We start from the raw sequence: 15,932 nt of genomic DNA, 5'->3' as shown, positions 1-15,932 counted from the left end.
CACCCTCTAGTTTAAGCTTAATTAAACAAGGCCCAACAAAGAGAATAACAAAACATAAGGCAATTTTACACAGAGACAGACAGCTCTTTCTGTAAGGGTTAAAGCATGATACATCTAACTTCCATCTGTGTGAGGTGTTCTGAAATACTAACAGCGGCAGTATTAGGCTTTATGAAAATTACACAGTGAGCTCAAAAGCAAATAGCTAGCAAGGCTGATAGAGTATACTAAAGCCAAGGTTATCAGAGATTTATGCGCTAATTGAGCAGACAAGATCAGTTACCAGAGTCCCTAGGTGAACTCGCATGAGAGTCTCAAATACAGTGTAGAGTCATGTGTGGCAGTTTATGAGCTGCAGTTGTTTCTCCATATTCAGGCATACTGACAGATGAGCATTGCATGCAGCCTATGCGGCAAGAACGTTAAACCTGAGAAAATAAGTATCGTTAGGGTCCTTCAGCAATATGCACAAGCCGCCTTATCAGTGTCCATGAGCTCTAACTTTTGTGAAAGGTTCGTAGGTCAGCCAATACCCTTAGCCAGGCGGATCCTACGTTGCCTCCAGCGGTAGTACATCTTATGGGAACAGCAGTTCGGTGATCTCTGCAGGTCTGTGTCCTGCTCCTTCTTTACTCCATTGCGCCCTGTGTCTTTCCGGTATCTTGCAAATCTTGAGGTATAGTCATCCTCCATAGGGCTGATGTAAGAATATTCCACCTTGCAAGGGGGTTGCATCTTTATATCCCAAGCCATGATTAGTGGTGCTGGTAACTTAGCAGCCAGCGTTAGATATGTTACCTTCTTTGGAGGCTCCACGCCAGGATCCAAACAGTCCGATATTAGTGAAGCCTTATCCATGTCCTGCCGTGACAGTGAGTTCTCTGGAGGTACTGCCAGGTTAATAGGGAGGATTCCAAAGTGATTTGTTGTACGCAGCGCTTGTGTTTCTAGGAGAAGTTCCCCCATCACTGCAGTTAGGGAATTGAACAGTGGCGTGAAGACTGCATCAAGGGAAGAAACAATGTACTCCATCTTGTTTAATGGAGTACGCAATTCTGCTGGAAAGCCTAATTGCTTGATTGGAGCTAAAACGACTTCTCAGTGGCCAAGAGTTGGAAATTCTTGATCCTGGAGGTTTCCCGGGCACGTCTCCTGCCAAGGGAAGAATGGATGGCTTAAGATTCGGCCACAATTTATCTTGCAGTTAGCAATCTTATACAGAGCAGTAAGATTCAGTGGCCATCTTGGTGAGCCGCCCACCGGAAGTCTAGAGTATACACTTTTAAACAACATTCCAATTTACTTCTATTATTTCATGTACTTCTTTCTCTTGTTATCCTTTGCTGAAAGGTTTATCTAGATAAGCTCAGGAGCAGCAAAGAACCTAGGTTCTCGCTGCTGATTGGTGGCTGCATACATATACCGATTGTCATTGGCTCACCCATTTGTTCAGTCAGCAACCAGTAGGCATTGATCCTCATTCAACAAATGATAACAAGAGAATGAAACAAATTGTTTAATAGAAGTAAATTAGAAAGTTGTTTAAAATTGTATTCTCTATCAGAATCATGGAAGAAAAGTTTTGGGTTTCATGTCCCTTTTAGCGAAACCAGTCTGCACTATGCTTTATAGTGTTCTCCATAGAGGATTGGGCGGTGCTCTTAAATACCTGGTTGGGGGCAGTGTAATACTCTGCACTATTATAACATTTTATGTTATTTAAAATTATTACTAAGGGGGAGCATTTATTAAGCTGCATACACAGCTTTTGGGACTATGTGGAGCGTGCTCACATGAAGCAACAAATTTAAGAAGCAGAAACTGCTTCATTTGCTTCTCCGCCAACTCAGCAGTAGAAAGATCCATCCCCCTGATATTGTTTCATTAGGGCTGTTTGACATGCCCGGTAGGTGGCGGCATTGCACAAGAAAACTCTAATGGAATCTTAAATGTTGCCAAGCGATGCAGCATCACAAGTGGCGGTGGCTGAGGGCAAACAGGTTCTCTATTAGTGAATCTGTCCGCCTGCAATCATGTTAGATTTTGCCCTTAAGGTGTCCAAAGCACAAATTAACTGCATAATTTAACATAAAGTTATTTAATGATAATTTGTGAAACAAAATGTAAAAAAAAATAATATTAGCTAATATTGGCTACAGTTTTAGCCGGCTGGTCAGTAAAATCAGCCAGGTGGGCCCATTAAATAGGTCCTGGAGAGAACACTGCTTTACATACAAGTGATTGGTTTGATTTTGGAGCTGATGGGTAAAAGGTCTAGCTTAATTAAGAAAGACAAACAGTACATGTTGATAAGCCTTACCCCTCCACTGCAAAAATCCACAATAATGTTTCCAGGTTTAGCCATGCTCGTCACAAGTGCTACCAGATTGTTTAGTTGCTGTTGTTTCCTCAGTGCACGGTCACTGGACATCTTCCCTAAGGATCAGAAAACATAACACAGCTTTTTATACATGATTTATACGTCTGCTGCAGGAACATTCAGGGAAAACATGAACATAAAAGTGCTATACCAAGTGTTCTCTAAATGACAACACAGCTTGTTCTACAGAATAAGACCTAGATGTGCTTGAGGCTTTATCCTTTATTGACACATTGTATCTTGTAAAACATGCAGTAATGTAGGGGCGCCTCTTTCAATTGTGCATAATAGATTTATTCTTATGGGTACGAGGTTTCCAGTACCGTGAGGTCTTGTGATATATCTAGTTTCCTCATTTGTTAATATTTATGATTTTTCCAAAACAAGAAGGTTAGAAAAAATTAAATGATAAATGTAAGGGCCTCTTATCCAACAAGAAAACAAATGGTGGAAAAGTCTCTGTAAGAGATAATGGTCACAAATCAGTGGTAGTGGGTCTTGCTGTCCCGGGGTGGGGGGTGTGGGGGGTTACCATGGGGGTGATAATAGGCAAAATAGGTGGAAGGGGTGCACTGAGATTAATATAGGGTGCAAGATGATGCTAGTGGGCTCCTTCTTGTGCTAGTATCATATTTTGCTACACTATCCCAGGAGCCCTAAGCAAAACAACGTTCTTACTTTGTATTTGCTTTAAGGATTTTCATTTTATGATAGTTTAGGTTTATAAGCCACTTACTCTATCTGACTGGGAAATATTGCAGTCATGTGTACAAAAGGTTTGTTTTACCAGTGCTGTACAATAACACATATTGCTAACTTTAACTCCACAGAGTTACTGTGCAGTAGCAGGAAACACAACATAGGCCTTTGATGCTTGTGCTTTTAATTATGTGTAGTTAAAAAACTTTGCAATATACTTTCATTTTTTATTTTGTCCCCTTTTCCTGTTATTTAATTCCACTAAGTCTCTATAAAGTAATGGGTGCCGCCATGTGACAATTGCTGATAACAATTAGGTACAGGTAAAAAAAAAACAAAAAAAAACAGGAAATAAAAGAGACTGTCCAAACAAGGCTGTTTGGAATATAGCATTATCTAAAAAGACTAGTTCAAACATGATGACACCTATTACTTTATAGAAACTAAAGTACTTTATAGAAACAAAACCTTCACTGATTTTCAAAATGTATACAATTATAGAAAATGCATCTACATATTGTTCAAAGGCTAATCTTCATTTTGAATACATCATGATGTCTAGCATGCATTTACTGTTTAGCAACCCTTTAAATAAACAAAAATGGGTTAGTACTGTTAATTTAAATATCATCTTTTGGTTGTTATAAGTGACATCATCTAACAAATAAGCACTAACACATTCTCACACCCTTGCCCTTGATCTTGCTTTGGTTTGCAAACACAGGAGTTGATCACAATCTACCATTTGATAATTATCTTCAGGTTAACGGCTCCCAATAAGCACTTTTCAATGTCAGCACAATCCCCCCCCCCCCGATCGTGTTTAACCAAAGTGCACTAACCCGACATAAAATATGAATATTTCACATTCCAATGTTCTTCACATAGCAGAATATGTTCTATTTATTCTTAAATACATATTTCTATATATATGATTATTTTGTGGTAAAATAGGGATCTATATATATATATATATATATATATATATATACTGTATATATCTATATCTATATATATATACACATATATACAAACAAAAAAGGTATTAGCGCACATCCATTTTCAAAAGCACAACATATTTTTTGAACTGCTGCAAAAAATTGCCTGCAAAAAACATCAAGAGACAACTATTCTTTTTAAATAAAATTGGGATCTTAGTCACACAATATGGCCATATTCTGCTTAGCCAGTCACTAACTTACAAGGTGCCCCAAAATAGACTGGTCCTAACACTACAGTCCTTTGCCTCAGAGGGCTGAATCATCCCTGCTTTTACTCTTCAAAGAACCCCACCCAAGCTCAGGTGTGCTCATGACAGTGTAAAAGAGTTGTGAATATTAAGCCAGGGAGTCTCATTCTATTATAAAGAGTAAAAGCAGGAATGATGGTCCTATTATCCATACTCTTACGCACAGATCTAATCACACAAATCTGGTCCTTGTTGTGTGATCATATAAGCTGAAGTTTGTTTATATACAGCTTATCACAGCCCCATATATGTATGTATGACTGAATAAGTAACCTGCTTCGGGTATACTAAGGGGAAAAAAAATAGCTTTGGACAGCTATGTGTTTCAGTACTTTGAGGAAACATATGAAGATTTTGACAATGACAAATTAGAACAAGAAAAACATGGGAATTTGGACTTTTTATTTTTTAAGATGGACAAATTTCTCACACAAGACAGCAGACTTGAAATTGATGTTAAGACCTTTAATATATATAAAAAGTTTCTACGTATACAAAGGGGGTTATGAGTCAAAAAATTCCCCTCATTTGAGGTCATTGATACAGAGTTTTTTAATAAGTGGAACGAGTTGTTAACAAAATGTTCCCTTGCCCTTATGAAATCTTTTAAATGAGTATAAAAAACAACAGAGGGCCGTCTTGATTTAAAGAGATTAAGAAAATACAGGATTACATACGTCCTTTATCTGTTAAGCCAGAATTTAAGGGGTATGATGATAAAATTAGAAAAGTAATGGTTGAGTTCAAAGAGAATTGATGTTATTTTAAAAATATAAAGATATCTAGGGATAAGGAGGACTATGAGGTAATGTTTACAGATGGACACATACAGGAGGGAGAAAAAGGGATAAGGGTGCCCCAGGTAGTCAGGACAAGAAAGTAAGGTTTAACACAGAGTACGACTATGATTCTTCAGATTTTGATGTTAGCACTGAGGAGTTGAATAGCACCTTTGTATTACAAACTCCAGACATTAGTGAATGGAACAGCCGCAACAACTTCCCGGGTTTAAAAAAAACTCGAAGGGTATAATGCAGGCAAATGTGAAAGAAAAAGACAAACGGTACGCAGGGGTGGCAAACACAGGAACAAGCAGAGGGGACAGTGTAGATTAACAGGGGAAACAGCATTGCTATCCCCGGAGGCAGAGGAGGAATCAAAGTCGAAAGTATGTCTAGAGTCCAAAAACGTAATTAATTTATCTTAGGTAAATCTAACTGCCACACAGATTAAGATTCTGTCATTGGGTCTTAACTTTGCTCCCTCGTCACATTTTGATTTACTTGAGACGATCATAGATATCAATAAATTTGTGAGATCGATGTTGCTGACATTTTTTTTTTATTCATCTGAATCAGTTAGAAATAACATTGAGTTCAGGGAGTAGTGAAGCATTGAGTGCAATTGATAATGAAATGGTGACTGATATCTTTTCTTTTGTGGATAAATGTGCGGAGATAGATTTGGTTCATCTCCAAAAAGAAGGAGGGGATATTACCAGTAATGTAGAGAATACTGATGTGTATCTAAAAAGGTTTAAGATGAAATCTTCATTTTATCCCACACAGGCATGGAATAATAGTGTTGAGGTGTTCCAAAAGACGATTGAGAAGGAATTATTTTAATTGCATGAGAGAGTGATGAGTAAGCAAGATGCTTTTAAACATGATAATCTGAGTAAACAGGAAAGAATCGCTTTGAAACAATTACAAATCAGACATTGGTCATACGTAACTCGGACAAGGGTAGCAATGTAGTTGTCCTTGATAAAGGCGACTACATGACAGAGGCACACAGACAGCTACTTAATATAGATGTGTATGAGAAGTTGCACACCAATCCATCCTTTAAATATAGAAAGATCCTGCATGATCTTTTAGACTGGAGTGTCATGATTGGTGTATTAACTAAGGAGAATTTTGATTACTTATTGGTAGCACACCCGATTGTACCAATTTTTCACTACCTACCCAAAATACACAAGAGTATTACATCTCCCCCTGGTCGCCCAATAGTGGTGGGAATTGGATCCTTGAATGAGCCCCTTTGTGCAATGATTGATGCCTTTTTACAACCTATAGTTTTGGGCCTAAAAAGTTATATAAGGGACACTACTGATCTAATTAGACAAATAGAACAGGTAGAGTGGTCGGATTACTACTATATTGTCACTATAGATGTATTGTCCCTATATACATCAATCTCTCACGATAAAGGCATGTTAGCAATAGAATCCTGTTTGGATGTATACACGAACTACGATGCAAATTGTAAAGAGTTTATTTTGAAGTCAATTCAATATCTGTTAACTCACAATTTTTTCTTGTTAAAGGGGGATTACTATCGCCAAAGACAGGGGACAGCCATGGGGGCAAAATTTGCCCCCACGTATGCCAATTTATATCTTGGCTAGTGGGAGATGTCCAGGGTCTTTGGCGATGGTAATCCCTTCAGGGAAAACATTATACACTATGGTCGATACATTGATGATTTGGTGTTTGTGTTTAAGGGGGAAGAGGCACGGGTACAAAACTTTTTTGTTTACCTATCCCAGAATCAGTTGAATTTAAAATTCACTATGGAGATGAGTAAGGAGCAGATGTCTTTTCTTGATGTGTTGTTGAGACCTAACACATCAGGGAATAAAATGGAGGTAGAGTTATACAGGAAGCCGACTGCTGGTAATATTCTTCTCAAGGTTAATTCAAGTCACCCCAAACATGTAATCAGGGCCATCCCAAAAGGACAGTATATGAGGACCAAGCGCAATTATAGCACACAAAAGGCAAACGAATTACATTCTAAAAAAAAACACAGAGCGGTTTTTGGAGAGAGGATATACCTTGCAACATTTGACTGAAGCTAAAGAATAGGTAGACATAATGAAAAGGGAAGACATGATACAACAGAAAATAGAAGTATAAAATGACTTCCATAAGAAGCCTGTTTTCATTACAGCTTACAGTAGGGATTATAGTATTATCTGTGATATTATTAGAAAAACACTGCCAATTTTGAGAGTGGATGAAACTCTGGATATGATTGTGGAGAAAGGGTGTAAATTTGTGACTAGAAAGTCAAGGACTCATGTCAAACATTCTTTCTCTATCAATGTTACCCACAGAAGATACAAGTAATTGGTTGACTCCAAAACAAGGTTTTTCAAATGTAGTAGTCGAAGGTGTATATCTTGTCATCATGCAATTTTAACCGACACATTTACATCCACAGATTATAAAACATAATATATGTAAGAACTTACCTGATAAATTCATTTCTTTCATATTAGCAAGAGTCCATGAGCTAGTGACGTATGGGATATACATTCCTACCAGGAGGGGCAAAGTTTCCCAAACCTTAAAATGCCTATAAATACACCCCTCACCACACCCACAATTCAGTTTAACGAATAGCCAAGAAGTGGGGTGATAAAAAAGGAGCGAAAGCATCAAAAAAATAAGGAATTGGAATAATTGTGCTTTATACAGAAAATCATAACCACCACAAAAAAAGGGTGGGCCTCATGGACTCTTGCTAATATGAAAGAAATGAATTTATCAGGTAAGTTCTTACATAAATTATGTTTTCTTTCATGTAATTAGCAAGAGTCCATGAGCTAGTGACGTATGGGATAATAAATACCCAAGATGTGGAACTTCCACGCAAGAGTCACTAGAGAGGGAGGGATAAAATAAAGACAGCCAATTCCGCTGAAAAATTAATCCACTACCCAAATCAAAAAAGTTTCAATTTTTATAATGAAAAAAAACTGAAAATATAAGCAGAAGAATCAAACTGAAACAGCTGCCTGAAGTACCATTCTACCAAAACTGCTTCTAAAGAAGAGAAAACATCAAAATGGTAGAATATAGTAAAAGTATGCAAAGAAAACCAAGTCATTGCTTTGCAAACCTGATCCACAGAAGCTTCATTCTTAAAAAACCCAGGAAGTAGAAACTTACCTAGCAGAATGAGCCATAATCCTCCGAGGCAGGAATCCACCCGACTCCAAATAAGCATGATGAATCAAAAGTTTAAGCAAGATGCCAAATAAATGGCAGAAGCCTTTTGACCTTCCTAACACCAGAAAAGATAACAAATAGACTAGAAGACTATCTGAAATCTGAATAGCTTCAACATAAGATTTCAAAACTCTTACCATATCCAAAGAAAGTAAGAATCTTACCAAAGAAGTCTTAGGAAAAGACAATAATTCCTCCCTAATGTTGATAGAAATCACAACTTTAGGTAAGAATTGAAATGAGGATAGCAAAAACCACCTTATCCTGATGAAAAAATCAGAAAAGGAGACTCACAAGAAAGAACAGATAATTAAAAATTGTTCTCGCTGAAGAGATGTCTAATAATGTCTAGAGAAAACATATGCTCAAATAGAAGAGCCTGTAAAGCCTTTAGAACCAAATTAAAACTCCAAGGAGGAGAAATTGGCTTAATGACAGGTTTGATAAGAACCAAAGCCTGAACAAAATAATGAACAGGAAGGAACACTGCCTTACCCTGATGAAAAATCAGAAAAGGAGATCCACAAGAAAGAGCAGAAAACTCAGAAACTCTTCTAGCAGAAGAGATAACCAAAAGGAACAATACTTTCCAAGAAAGTAATTTTAATGTCCAGAGAACGCAAAGGTTCAAACGGAGGAGCCTGTAAAGCCCTCAGTACCAAATTGAGACTCCAAGGAGGAGATATTGACTTAATGACAGGTTTGATACAAGCCAAAGCATGTACAAAACAATGAATATCAGAATGAATAGCAATCTTTCAGTGAAAAAGAACAGAAAGAGTAGAGATTTGTCCTTTCAAAGAACTTGCAGACAAAACCTTATCTAAACCAACCTGAAAAATTGTAAAATTCTAGGAATTCTAAAAGAATGCCAAAAGAATTTATGAGAAGAACACCAAGAAATGAAAATCTTCCAAACTCGATAATAAATCTTTCTAGAGACAGATTAACAAACCTGTAACATAGTATTAATCACTGAGTCAGAGAAACCTCTATGACTAAGAATCACACGTTCAATCTCCATAACTTCAAATTAAATTATTTGAGATCCTGATGGAAAAATGGGCTTTGAGATAAAAAGTCTGGTCTTAACGGAAATGTCCAAGGTTGGCAACTGGCCATCCGAATGAGATCCGCATACCAAAACCTGTGAGGCCATGCTGGAACCACCAGCAGAACAAACGAACGCTCCATTAGAATTTTGGAAGAACTAGAGGCGGAGGATATAGACAGAATGATAATTCCAAGGAAGTGTCAATGCATACGCTACTTCCGCCTGAGGATCCCCGGACCTGAAATAGGCCCCTGGGAAGTTCCTTGTTAAGACGAGAGGCCAACAGATCTATTTCTGGAAGCCATCACATCCGAAAAATTGAAAAACATATCTGGGTAAAGACCATTCTCCCGGATGTAAAGCTTGATAAACAGAGATAATCCACTTCCCAAAAGTCTATACCTGGGAAAAGGACCCCAGAATTTAGGTAGGAGCTGGATTTAGCCCAAGCAAATATCCGAGATACTTTTGTCACAGTCTAAAGACTGATAGTCACACCCTGATGAATGACATACACCACAGATGTGATAATGTTTGAAAAAAACAATAAACGTCTCTTCTTCAAAAGAAACCAACTGAAGAACTCTGGGAATGCACGGAGTTCCAAAATATCAAATGGTAATCTCGCCTCCTGAGATTTCCAAACCCCTTGTGCTGACAGAGAACCTCAGACAGCCTTCCAACCTAAAAGACTCGCATCTATATAGATCATGGTCCAGGTTGAGAGACCTGTAGAACTAAATGATGGTGATCTTAACCACCTAATCAAAGATAGATAAACATAGAATTCGAAGATTTAAAAAGTGAAATCCTAGAATCCCTGCACCATTATTCAGCATAAAAAATGGAAATAATAGAGACTGAAGGTACCGACAGACAGAACCCAATAAAAAAGTCACTTGTCTGTTAGAGACAAAGACAGTGACACAATCTATCTGGAAACCTAAAAAAGGTGACCCTTGTGTGAGGAATCAAGAGCTTTTGATAAAAAGCTCCTCTAACCATGTCTTGAAAAAACAAAGTTGAATCATATGAGATTCCGTAGTCTCAGAAATTAAAAATAATCTGAATGAAAACAGAAAATGAATATATGCATCTATTGTATCTAACAAAAACAAATAATGCTATCACTGACCAAAAAAAGGCAGAATAGACCATATAAATACCAAAAGATTTTCTATCTTTGGAACAATGAATAGTTTTAAATAAAAACCTCAAAACCCAGTTCCTAAAAATGGAACAGGAATAAATACCCCAGAAGATTCCAGATCTGAGCAGCGCTTGAGCCCCAACAGGTGATCAGCCGCACTTCAACATTACCCAAAATATATAGGAAAAACAGAATTTATGCTTACCTGATAAATTACTTTCTCCAACGGTGTGTCCGGTCCACGGCGTCATCCATAACTTGTGGGAATATTCTCTTCCCCAACAGGAAATGGCAAAGAGCACAGCAAAAGCTGTCCATATAGTCCCTCCTAGGCTCCGCCCACCCCAGTCATTCGACCGACGGACAGGAGAAAAAACAGGAGAAACCATAAGGTGCCGTGGTGACTGTAGTTAAAGAAAGAAATTCATCAAACCTGATTAAAAAACCAGGGCGGGCCGTGGACCGGACACACCGTTGGAGAAAGTAATTTATCAGGTAAGCATAAATTCTGTTTTCTCCAATATTGGTGTGTCCGGTCCACGGCGTCATCCATAACTTGTGGGAACCAATACCAAAGCTTTAGGACACGGATGAAGGGAGGGAGCCAATCACGTTACCTAAACAGAAGGCACCACGGCTTGCAAAACCTTTCTCCCAAAAATAGCCTCCGAAGAAGCAAAAGTATCAAATTTGTAGAATTTGGCAAAAGTGTGCAGGGAAGACCAAGTCGTTGCCTTACATATCTGATCAACAGAAGCCTCGTTCTTGAAGGCCCATGTGGAAGCCACAGCCCTAGTAGAGTGAGCTGTGATGCGTTCAGGAGGCTGCCGTCTGGCAGTCTCGTAAGCCAATCGGATGATGCTTTTCAGCCAAAAGGAAAGAGAGGTAGCAGTAGCTTTTTGACCTCTCCTCTTGCCAGAATAAACGACAAACAGAGAAGACGTTTGTCTGAAATCCTTTGTTGCTTCTAAATAGAACTTTAAAGCACGAACTACATCTAAATTGTGTAACAAACGTTCCTTCTTTGAAACTGGATTCGGACACAAAGAAGGCACAACTATTTCCTGGTTAATATTCTTGTTGGAAACAACCTTTGGAAGGAAACCAGGTTTAGTACGCAAAACAACCTTATCTGAATGGAACACCAGATAGGGCGGATTACACTGCAAAGCAGATAACTCAGAAACTCTTCTAGCAGAAGAAATAGCAACCAAAAACAGAACTTTCCAAGATAACATCTTGATATCTATGGAATGTAGAGGTTCAAACGGAACCCCTTGAAGAACTGAAAGAACTAAATTCAGACTCCAGGGAGGAGTCAAAGGTCTGTAAACAGGCTTGATCCTGACCAAAGCCTGAACAAAAGCTTGAACATCAGGCACAGCTGCCAGTCGTTTGTGTATCAAGACAGATAAAGCAGAAATCTGTCCCTTTAGAGAACTCGCTGATAATCCCTTATCCAAACCTTCTTGTAGAAAGGAAAGGATCCTAGGAATTTTGATCTTACTCCATGAGAATCCCTTGGATTCACACCAACAGATATATCTTTTCCATATTTTATGGTAAATTTTTCAAGTTACAGGTTTTCTGGCTTGTACCAGAGTATCTATTACAGAATCCGAAAACCCACGCTTACATAAAATCAAGCGTTCAATTTCCAAGCCGTTAGCTGGAGGGAAACTAGATTTGGATGTTCGAATGGACCTTGTACTAGAAGATCCTGTCTCAAAGGTAGCTTCCATGGTGGAGCCGATGACATATTCACCAGGTCTGCATACCAAGTCCTGCGTGGCCAAGCAGGAGCTATCAAGATCACCGAGGCCCTCTCCTGCTTGATCCTGGCTATCAGCCTGGGAATGAGAGAAAACGGTGGAAACACATAAGCTAGGTTGAAGGTCCAAGGCGCTACTAATGCATCCACTAGAGTCGCCTTGGGATCCCTGGATCTGGACCCGTAGCAAGGAACCTTGAAGTTCTGACGAGACGCCATCAGATCCATGTCTGGAATGCCCCATAATTAAGTCAACTGGGCAAATATCTCCGGCTGGAGTTCCCACTCCCCCGGATGGAATGTCTGACGACTCAGATAATCCGCCTCCCAGTTTTCCACTCCTGGGATGTGGATTGCAGAAAGGTGGCAGGAGTGATCCTCCGCCCATTTTATGATTTTGGTCACTTCTCTCATCGCCAGGGAACTCCTTGTTCCCCCCTGATGGTTGATGTAAGCAACAGTCATCATGTTGTCTGATTGGAATCTTATGAATCTGGCCTTTGTTAGTTGAGCAAGATAGAAACAATAAGAGGGCGCTAAAGCTAAGATCCCACCACACTTAGTCAAAAATAATATAAACAACAGAAGGCAAATTAATAACTTTACTTCACAAAATTTTTAAAATACAATTTATATAACAATTGGAAATATAGACGAGAATTAATATGTAAAAAGGGACGTCTCCCTTAATAAAAATAAAAATGAATTGGAATACCACCTTTAAAAAGATAAAAAATATATACTGGAGCTTAATAAATTATGTTCATATATTCGATGAGCGTTAGTTATCCAGCGTGATTGGCTACACTTTAGTGAGTAGCTACTCTTTTGAAACAATGTTCCTTATATGAGCTGATCAAGGAAAAATGTGTTACTGTCCATCAAATGGTTATAACATAGAGAAATTATATTGTTATTCCTTGTGTGACTCCCTATGATGTGGTCCAAATAGTCATAATACACACCTTAGGGTAAAGATAATTGATACGATCTTATTAGACTCACACTGTCCGATATATGTCCAGGTAAGCGGTATCCTCCAATGCAATACTGCTCTGTTTACTTGCGTGGGCTGAACCCGGTCAGCGTGTATGGAAACTGCTTGTCACTCCGATTTCTTGTGTGCTTGGTTTTCGATTCCAAAGGCAAGAGGTGAAATCCGCAGGCCCGCACTTAGCGTGGAACATGCGCGGGTTGGATATTCTTGAACTAGGTACCTAGATAAGACATAAAATAGAGTCCTTTGCAGGGAACAACTGGAAATCAATCTACGCGTTTCGCCCGTTAACAGGGCTTTTTCAAGATGCCGGTGTGTTCCCGGGACAGGGTTTAAATATTCATCGGAGTGTGCTGATTGGTGTGATGCTTCCCAATAAAAGGTGGAATTTGATCCAAATTCCTAATAGTTTTTCTTAAGGTGGTATGTTTAGCTTAGACCAGGAGATCATGTTTGCTTTCCAAAAGATAGTGTTGAGTCTTATATTGGTGTGTTTTTGTTAGATAAAGAGTTTGTTGCGCTCAACATGAACATATAAAAAATATTAAAGATAAAGGTGATAAAACCAGAGGTGGTCTTACATATTGGACATAAAGATTTTTAATTTAAATTATGTGGTATATCAGATTAAACAAGCAATTGATACGTTGATAAAATTAGATAGAGATAATATAATTCATTAATTCTAAAAGATCATTGACTCATATATCATAAATATAAAGGATAGAAAATATAAAGGATAAAAATTAAAAAATAATAATAATAATAATAATGGAAAAATCAATTTTGTTTCAGTTTTGTTCAGCACAAATTAATTTCAATTTTGTTTCAGTTTAGTTCAGCACTAATTGGAAAAGGATTTCTTAAATAAATCGGTCCAATCTCACAGGCAAGTTACGATAATAGACTTTTCTAGTGTGTCCCTAAAATATTTCTAAGGATATTGTCGTGAATACATAAAAAAATTTTTTATATCTATTATGTTCAATTTAATTAGTTTAATATTTTTTAATATATCGACTTATAATCATTATTCAATGTGTCAGAAAATTAGGGAACATTTTTTTAGAAGAGTTTAAATTAGTTCATCTTATATTTTTCTATTTAAAAGACATTAAGAGTTAATTAAATTTTGACTCCTAGAAAGGGGGACAGGTCTATTTCGGAGTTAAGGCCTCGGGGGAAGAGGGTATCGAATTTATAGATTAGTTCAGCTTCTTTTTTTAGTAGCTTACCTTCAAAATTACCCCCTCTCCAGTCACCTCTGACCTTACATATTCCCCAAAATTTTAAATGCTGTAATTTATTTTTATGTATCTCTCTGAAGTGTTTGTATAGGTGAGTGTCTAGATTCCCCTTTTCAATATTACAGAGATGTTCTCTGATCCTGTCACGTAAAAGTCTAGTTGTTTCTCCGATGTAAAATAGATCACATGAACATTTTAAAAGATATATAATGCCCTTATTTGAACATCTTATTGTGTCTTTAAATTTAAAAATTTCCTTTGTGCCTGTTATCTTGATGAAACTGATTTTGCTACTATATTTACAAGCCCTACAGGAAATACAGGGGAAAAAACCTTTCAAATTATTCCCTCTAAGATCTTGATCTACCATATTGGAGTTATCTTTTTGTAAAACACTAGGAGCAAGGATTTGTTTTAGGTTTCTGGCTTTTCTAAAGATGATTTTCCGTTTATATGCTAAGAGGTCTCCTATCAAAGGATCTTTTTTGACTATATGCCAGTGTTTTGTGATTATTTTCAGTAATGCTTGATGGTCATCGTTATAGTTTGTTATTAATGCTACATCATATTCATTTTTATTATCTCTTATGTCCAATGTACTTTTCTCTTTATATTGTAAGAGAGAACTTCGTTCAGTAGTCTTAGCTCTCGTCATAGCTCCTTCTAGTTCTTGTTCACTGTAACCTCTTTCATAGAATCTTTGTTGGAGAACATTTACTTGAGTTTCAAAGTCTATAAGCCTTGAACAATTTTTCTTAATTCTAAGGTACTGACCTATGGGTATATTGCCTTTCCATCTCTCATGGTGGCAACTCTTTTTGTGTACGTACCCATTACAGTCTACTTGTTTAAAAAACGTTCTATACCCTGAATTTCCCAGAACCCCCATCTTTTACTTCCTCCCAAAAATTCATAAAGATCTTATTAACCCCCCGGGGAGACCCATCATATCTGGAATAGGTTCTATAACAGCTAACCTTTCCAGATATGTGGACATTTTTCTTCAGAAGTATGTCAAAAACTTAAAAACCTATCTAAAAGATTCCACTCAAGTATTACAATTAGTAGAAAAAATTAAATGGGAAGATAATTACCTACTTGCCACGAGTGATGTTACATCCCTTTACACAATTATTGACCATGAACAGGGCCTTAAGGCCATCGAAAATACCCTTGAATTAGACAAAGACATAGATATACATCTTAGACAGTTTATTTTAAAGGGAATAAAATTTATACTAGAAAACAATTATTTTGAGTTCAATGGAAAATATTATCTTCAATTAGAGGGCACCGCGATGGGCACGAGGTTCGCGCCAAGTTATGCTAATATATTCATGGGAGACTGGGAGGATAATTTCCT

At 37.6% G+C, this 15,932-nt stretch overlaps 1 protein-coding gene across 2 annotated transcripts in view; it reads right to left on the bottom strand.

Moving 5' to 3' along the window:
* Nucleotides 1-15,932, bottom strand: part of GSTCD (glutathione S-transferase C-terminal domain containing) — a 517,648-nt gene that overhangs the window by 146,875 nt on the left and 354,841 nt on the right. For both annotated transcript variants that reach the window (XM_053703512.1, XM_053703511.1), the window contains exon 6: nucleotides 2,321-2,436. In XM_053703512.1, coding sequence (XP_053559487.1) covers nucleotides 2,321-2,436 — 116 coding nt within the window. The remainder of the gene's footprint in view (nucleotides 1-2,320; nucleotides 2,437-15,932) is intronic.

This window comes from Bombina bombina, chromosome 2, assembly GCF_027579735.1.
Source record: "Bombina bombina isolate aBomBom1 chromosome 2, aBomBom1.pri, whole genome shotgun sequence".
In the NCBI taxonomy this organism is placed as follows: Eukaryota; Metazoa; Chordata; class Amphibia; order Anura; family Bombinatoridae; genus Bombina; species Bombina bombina.
The sequence above is the reverse complement of the archived record's forward strand: the minus strand, read 5'-3'. Positions and strand labels throughout refer to the sequence as shown.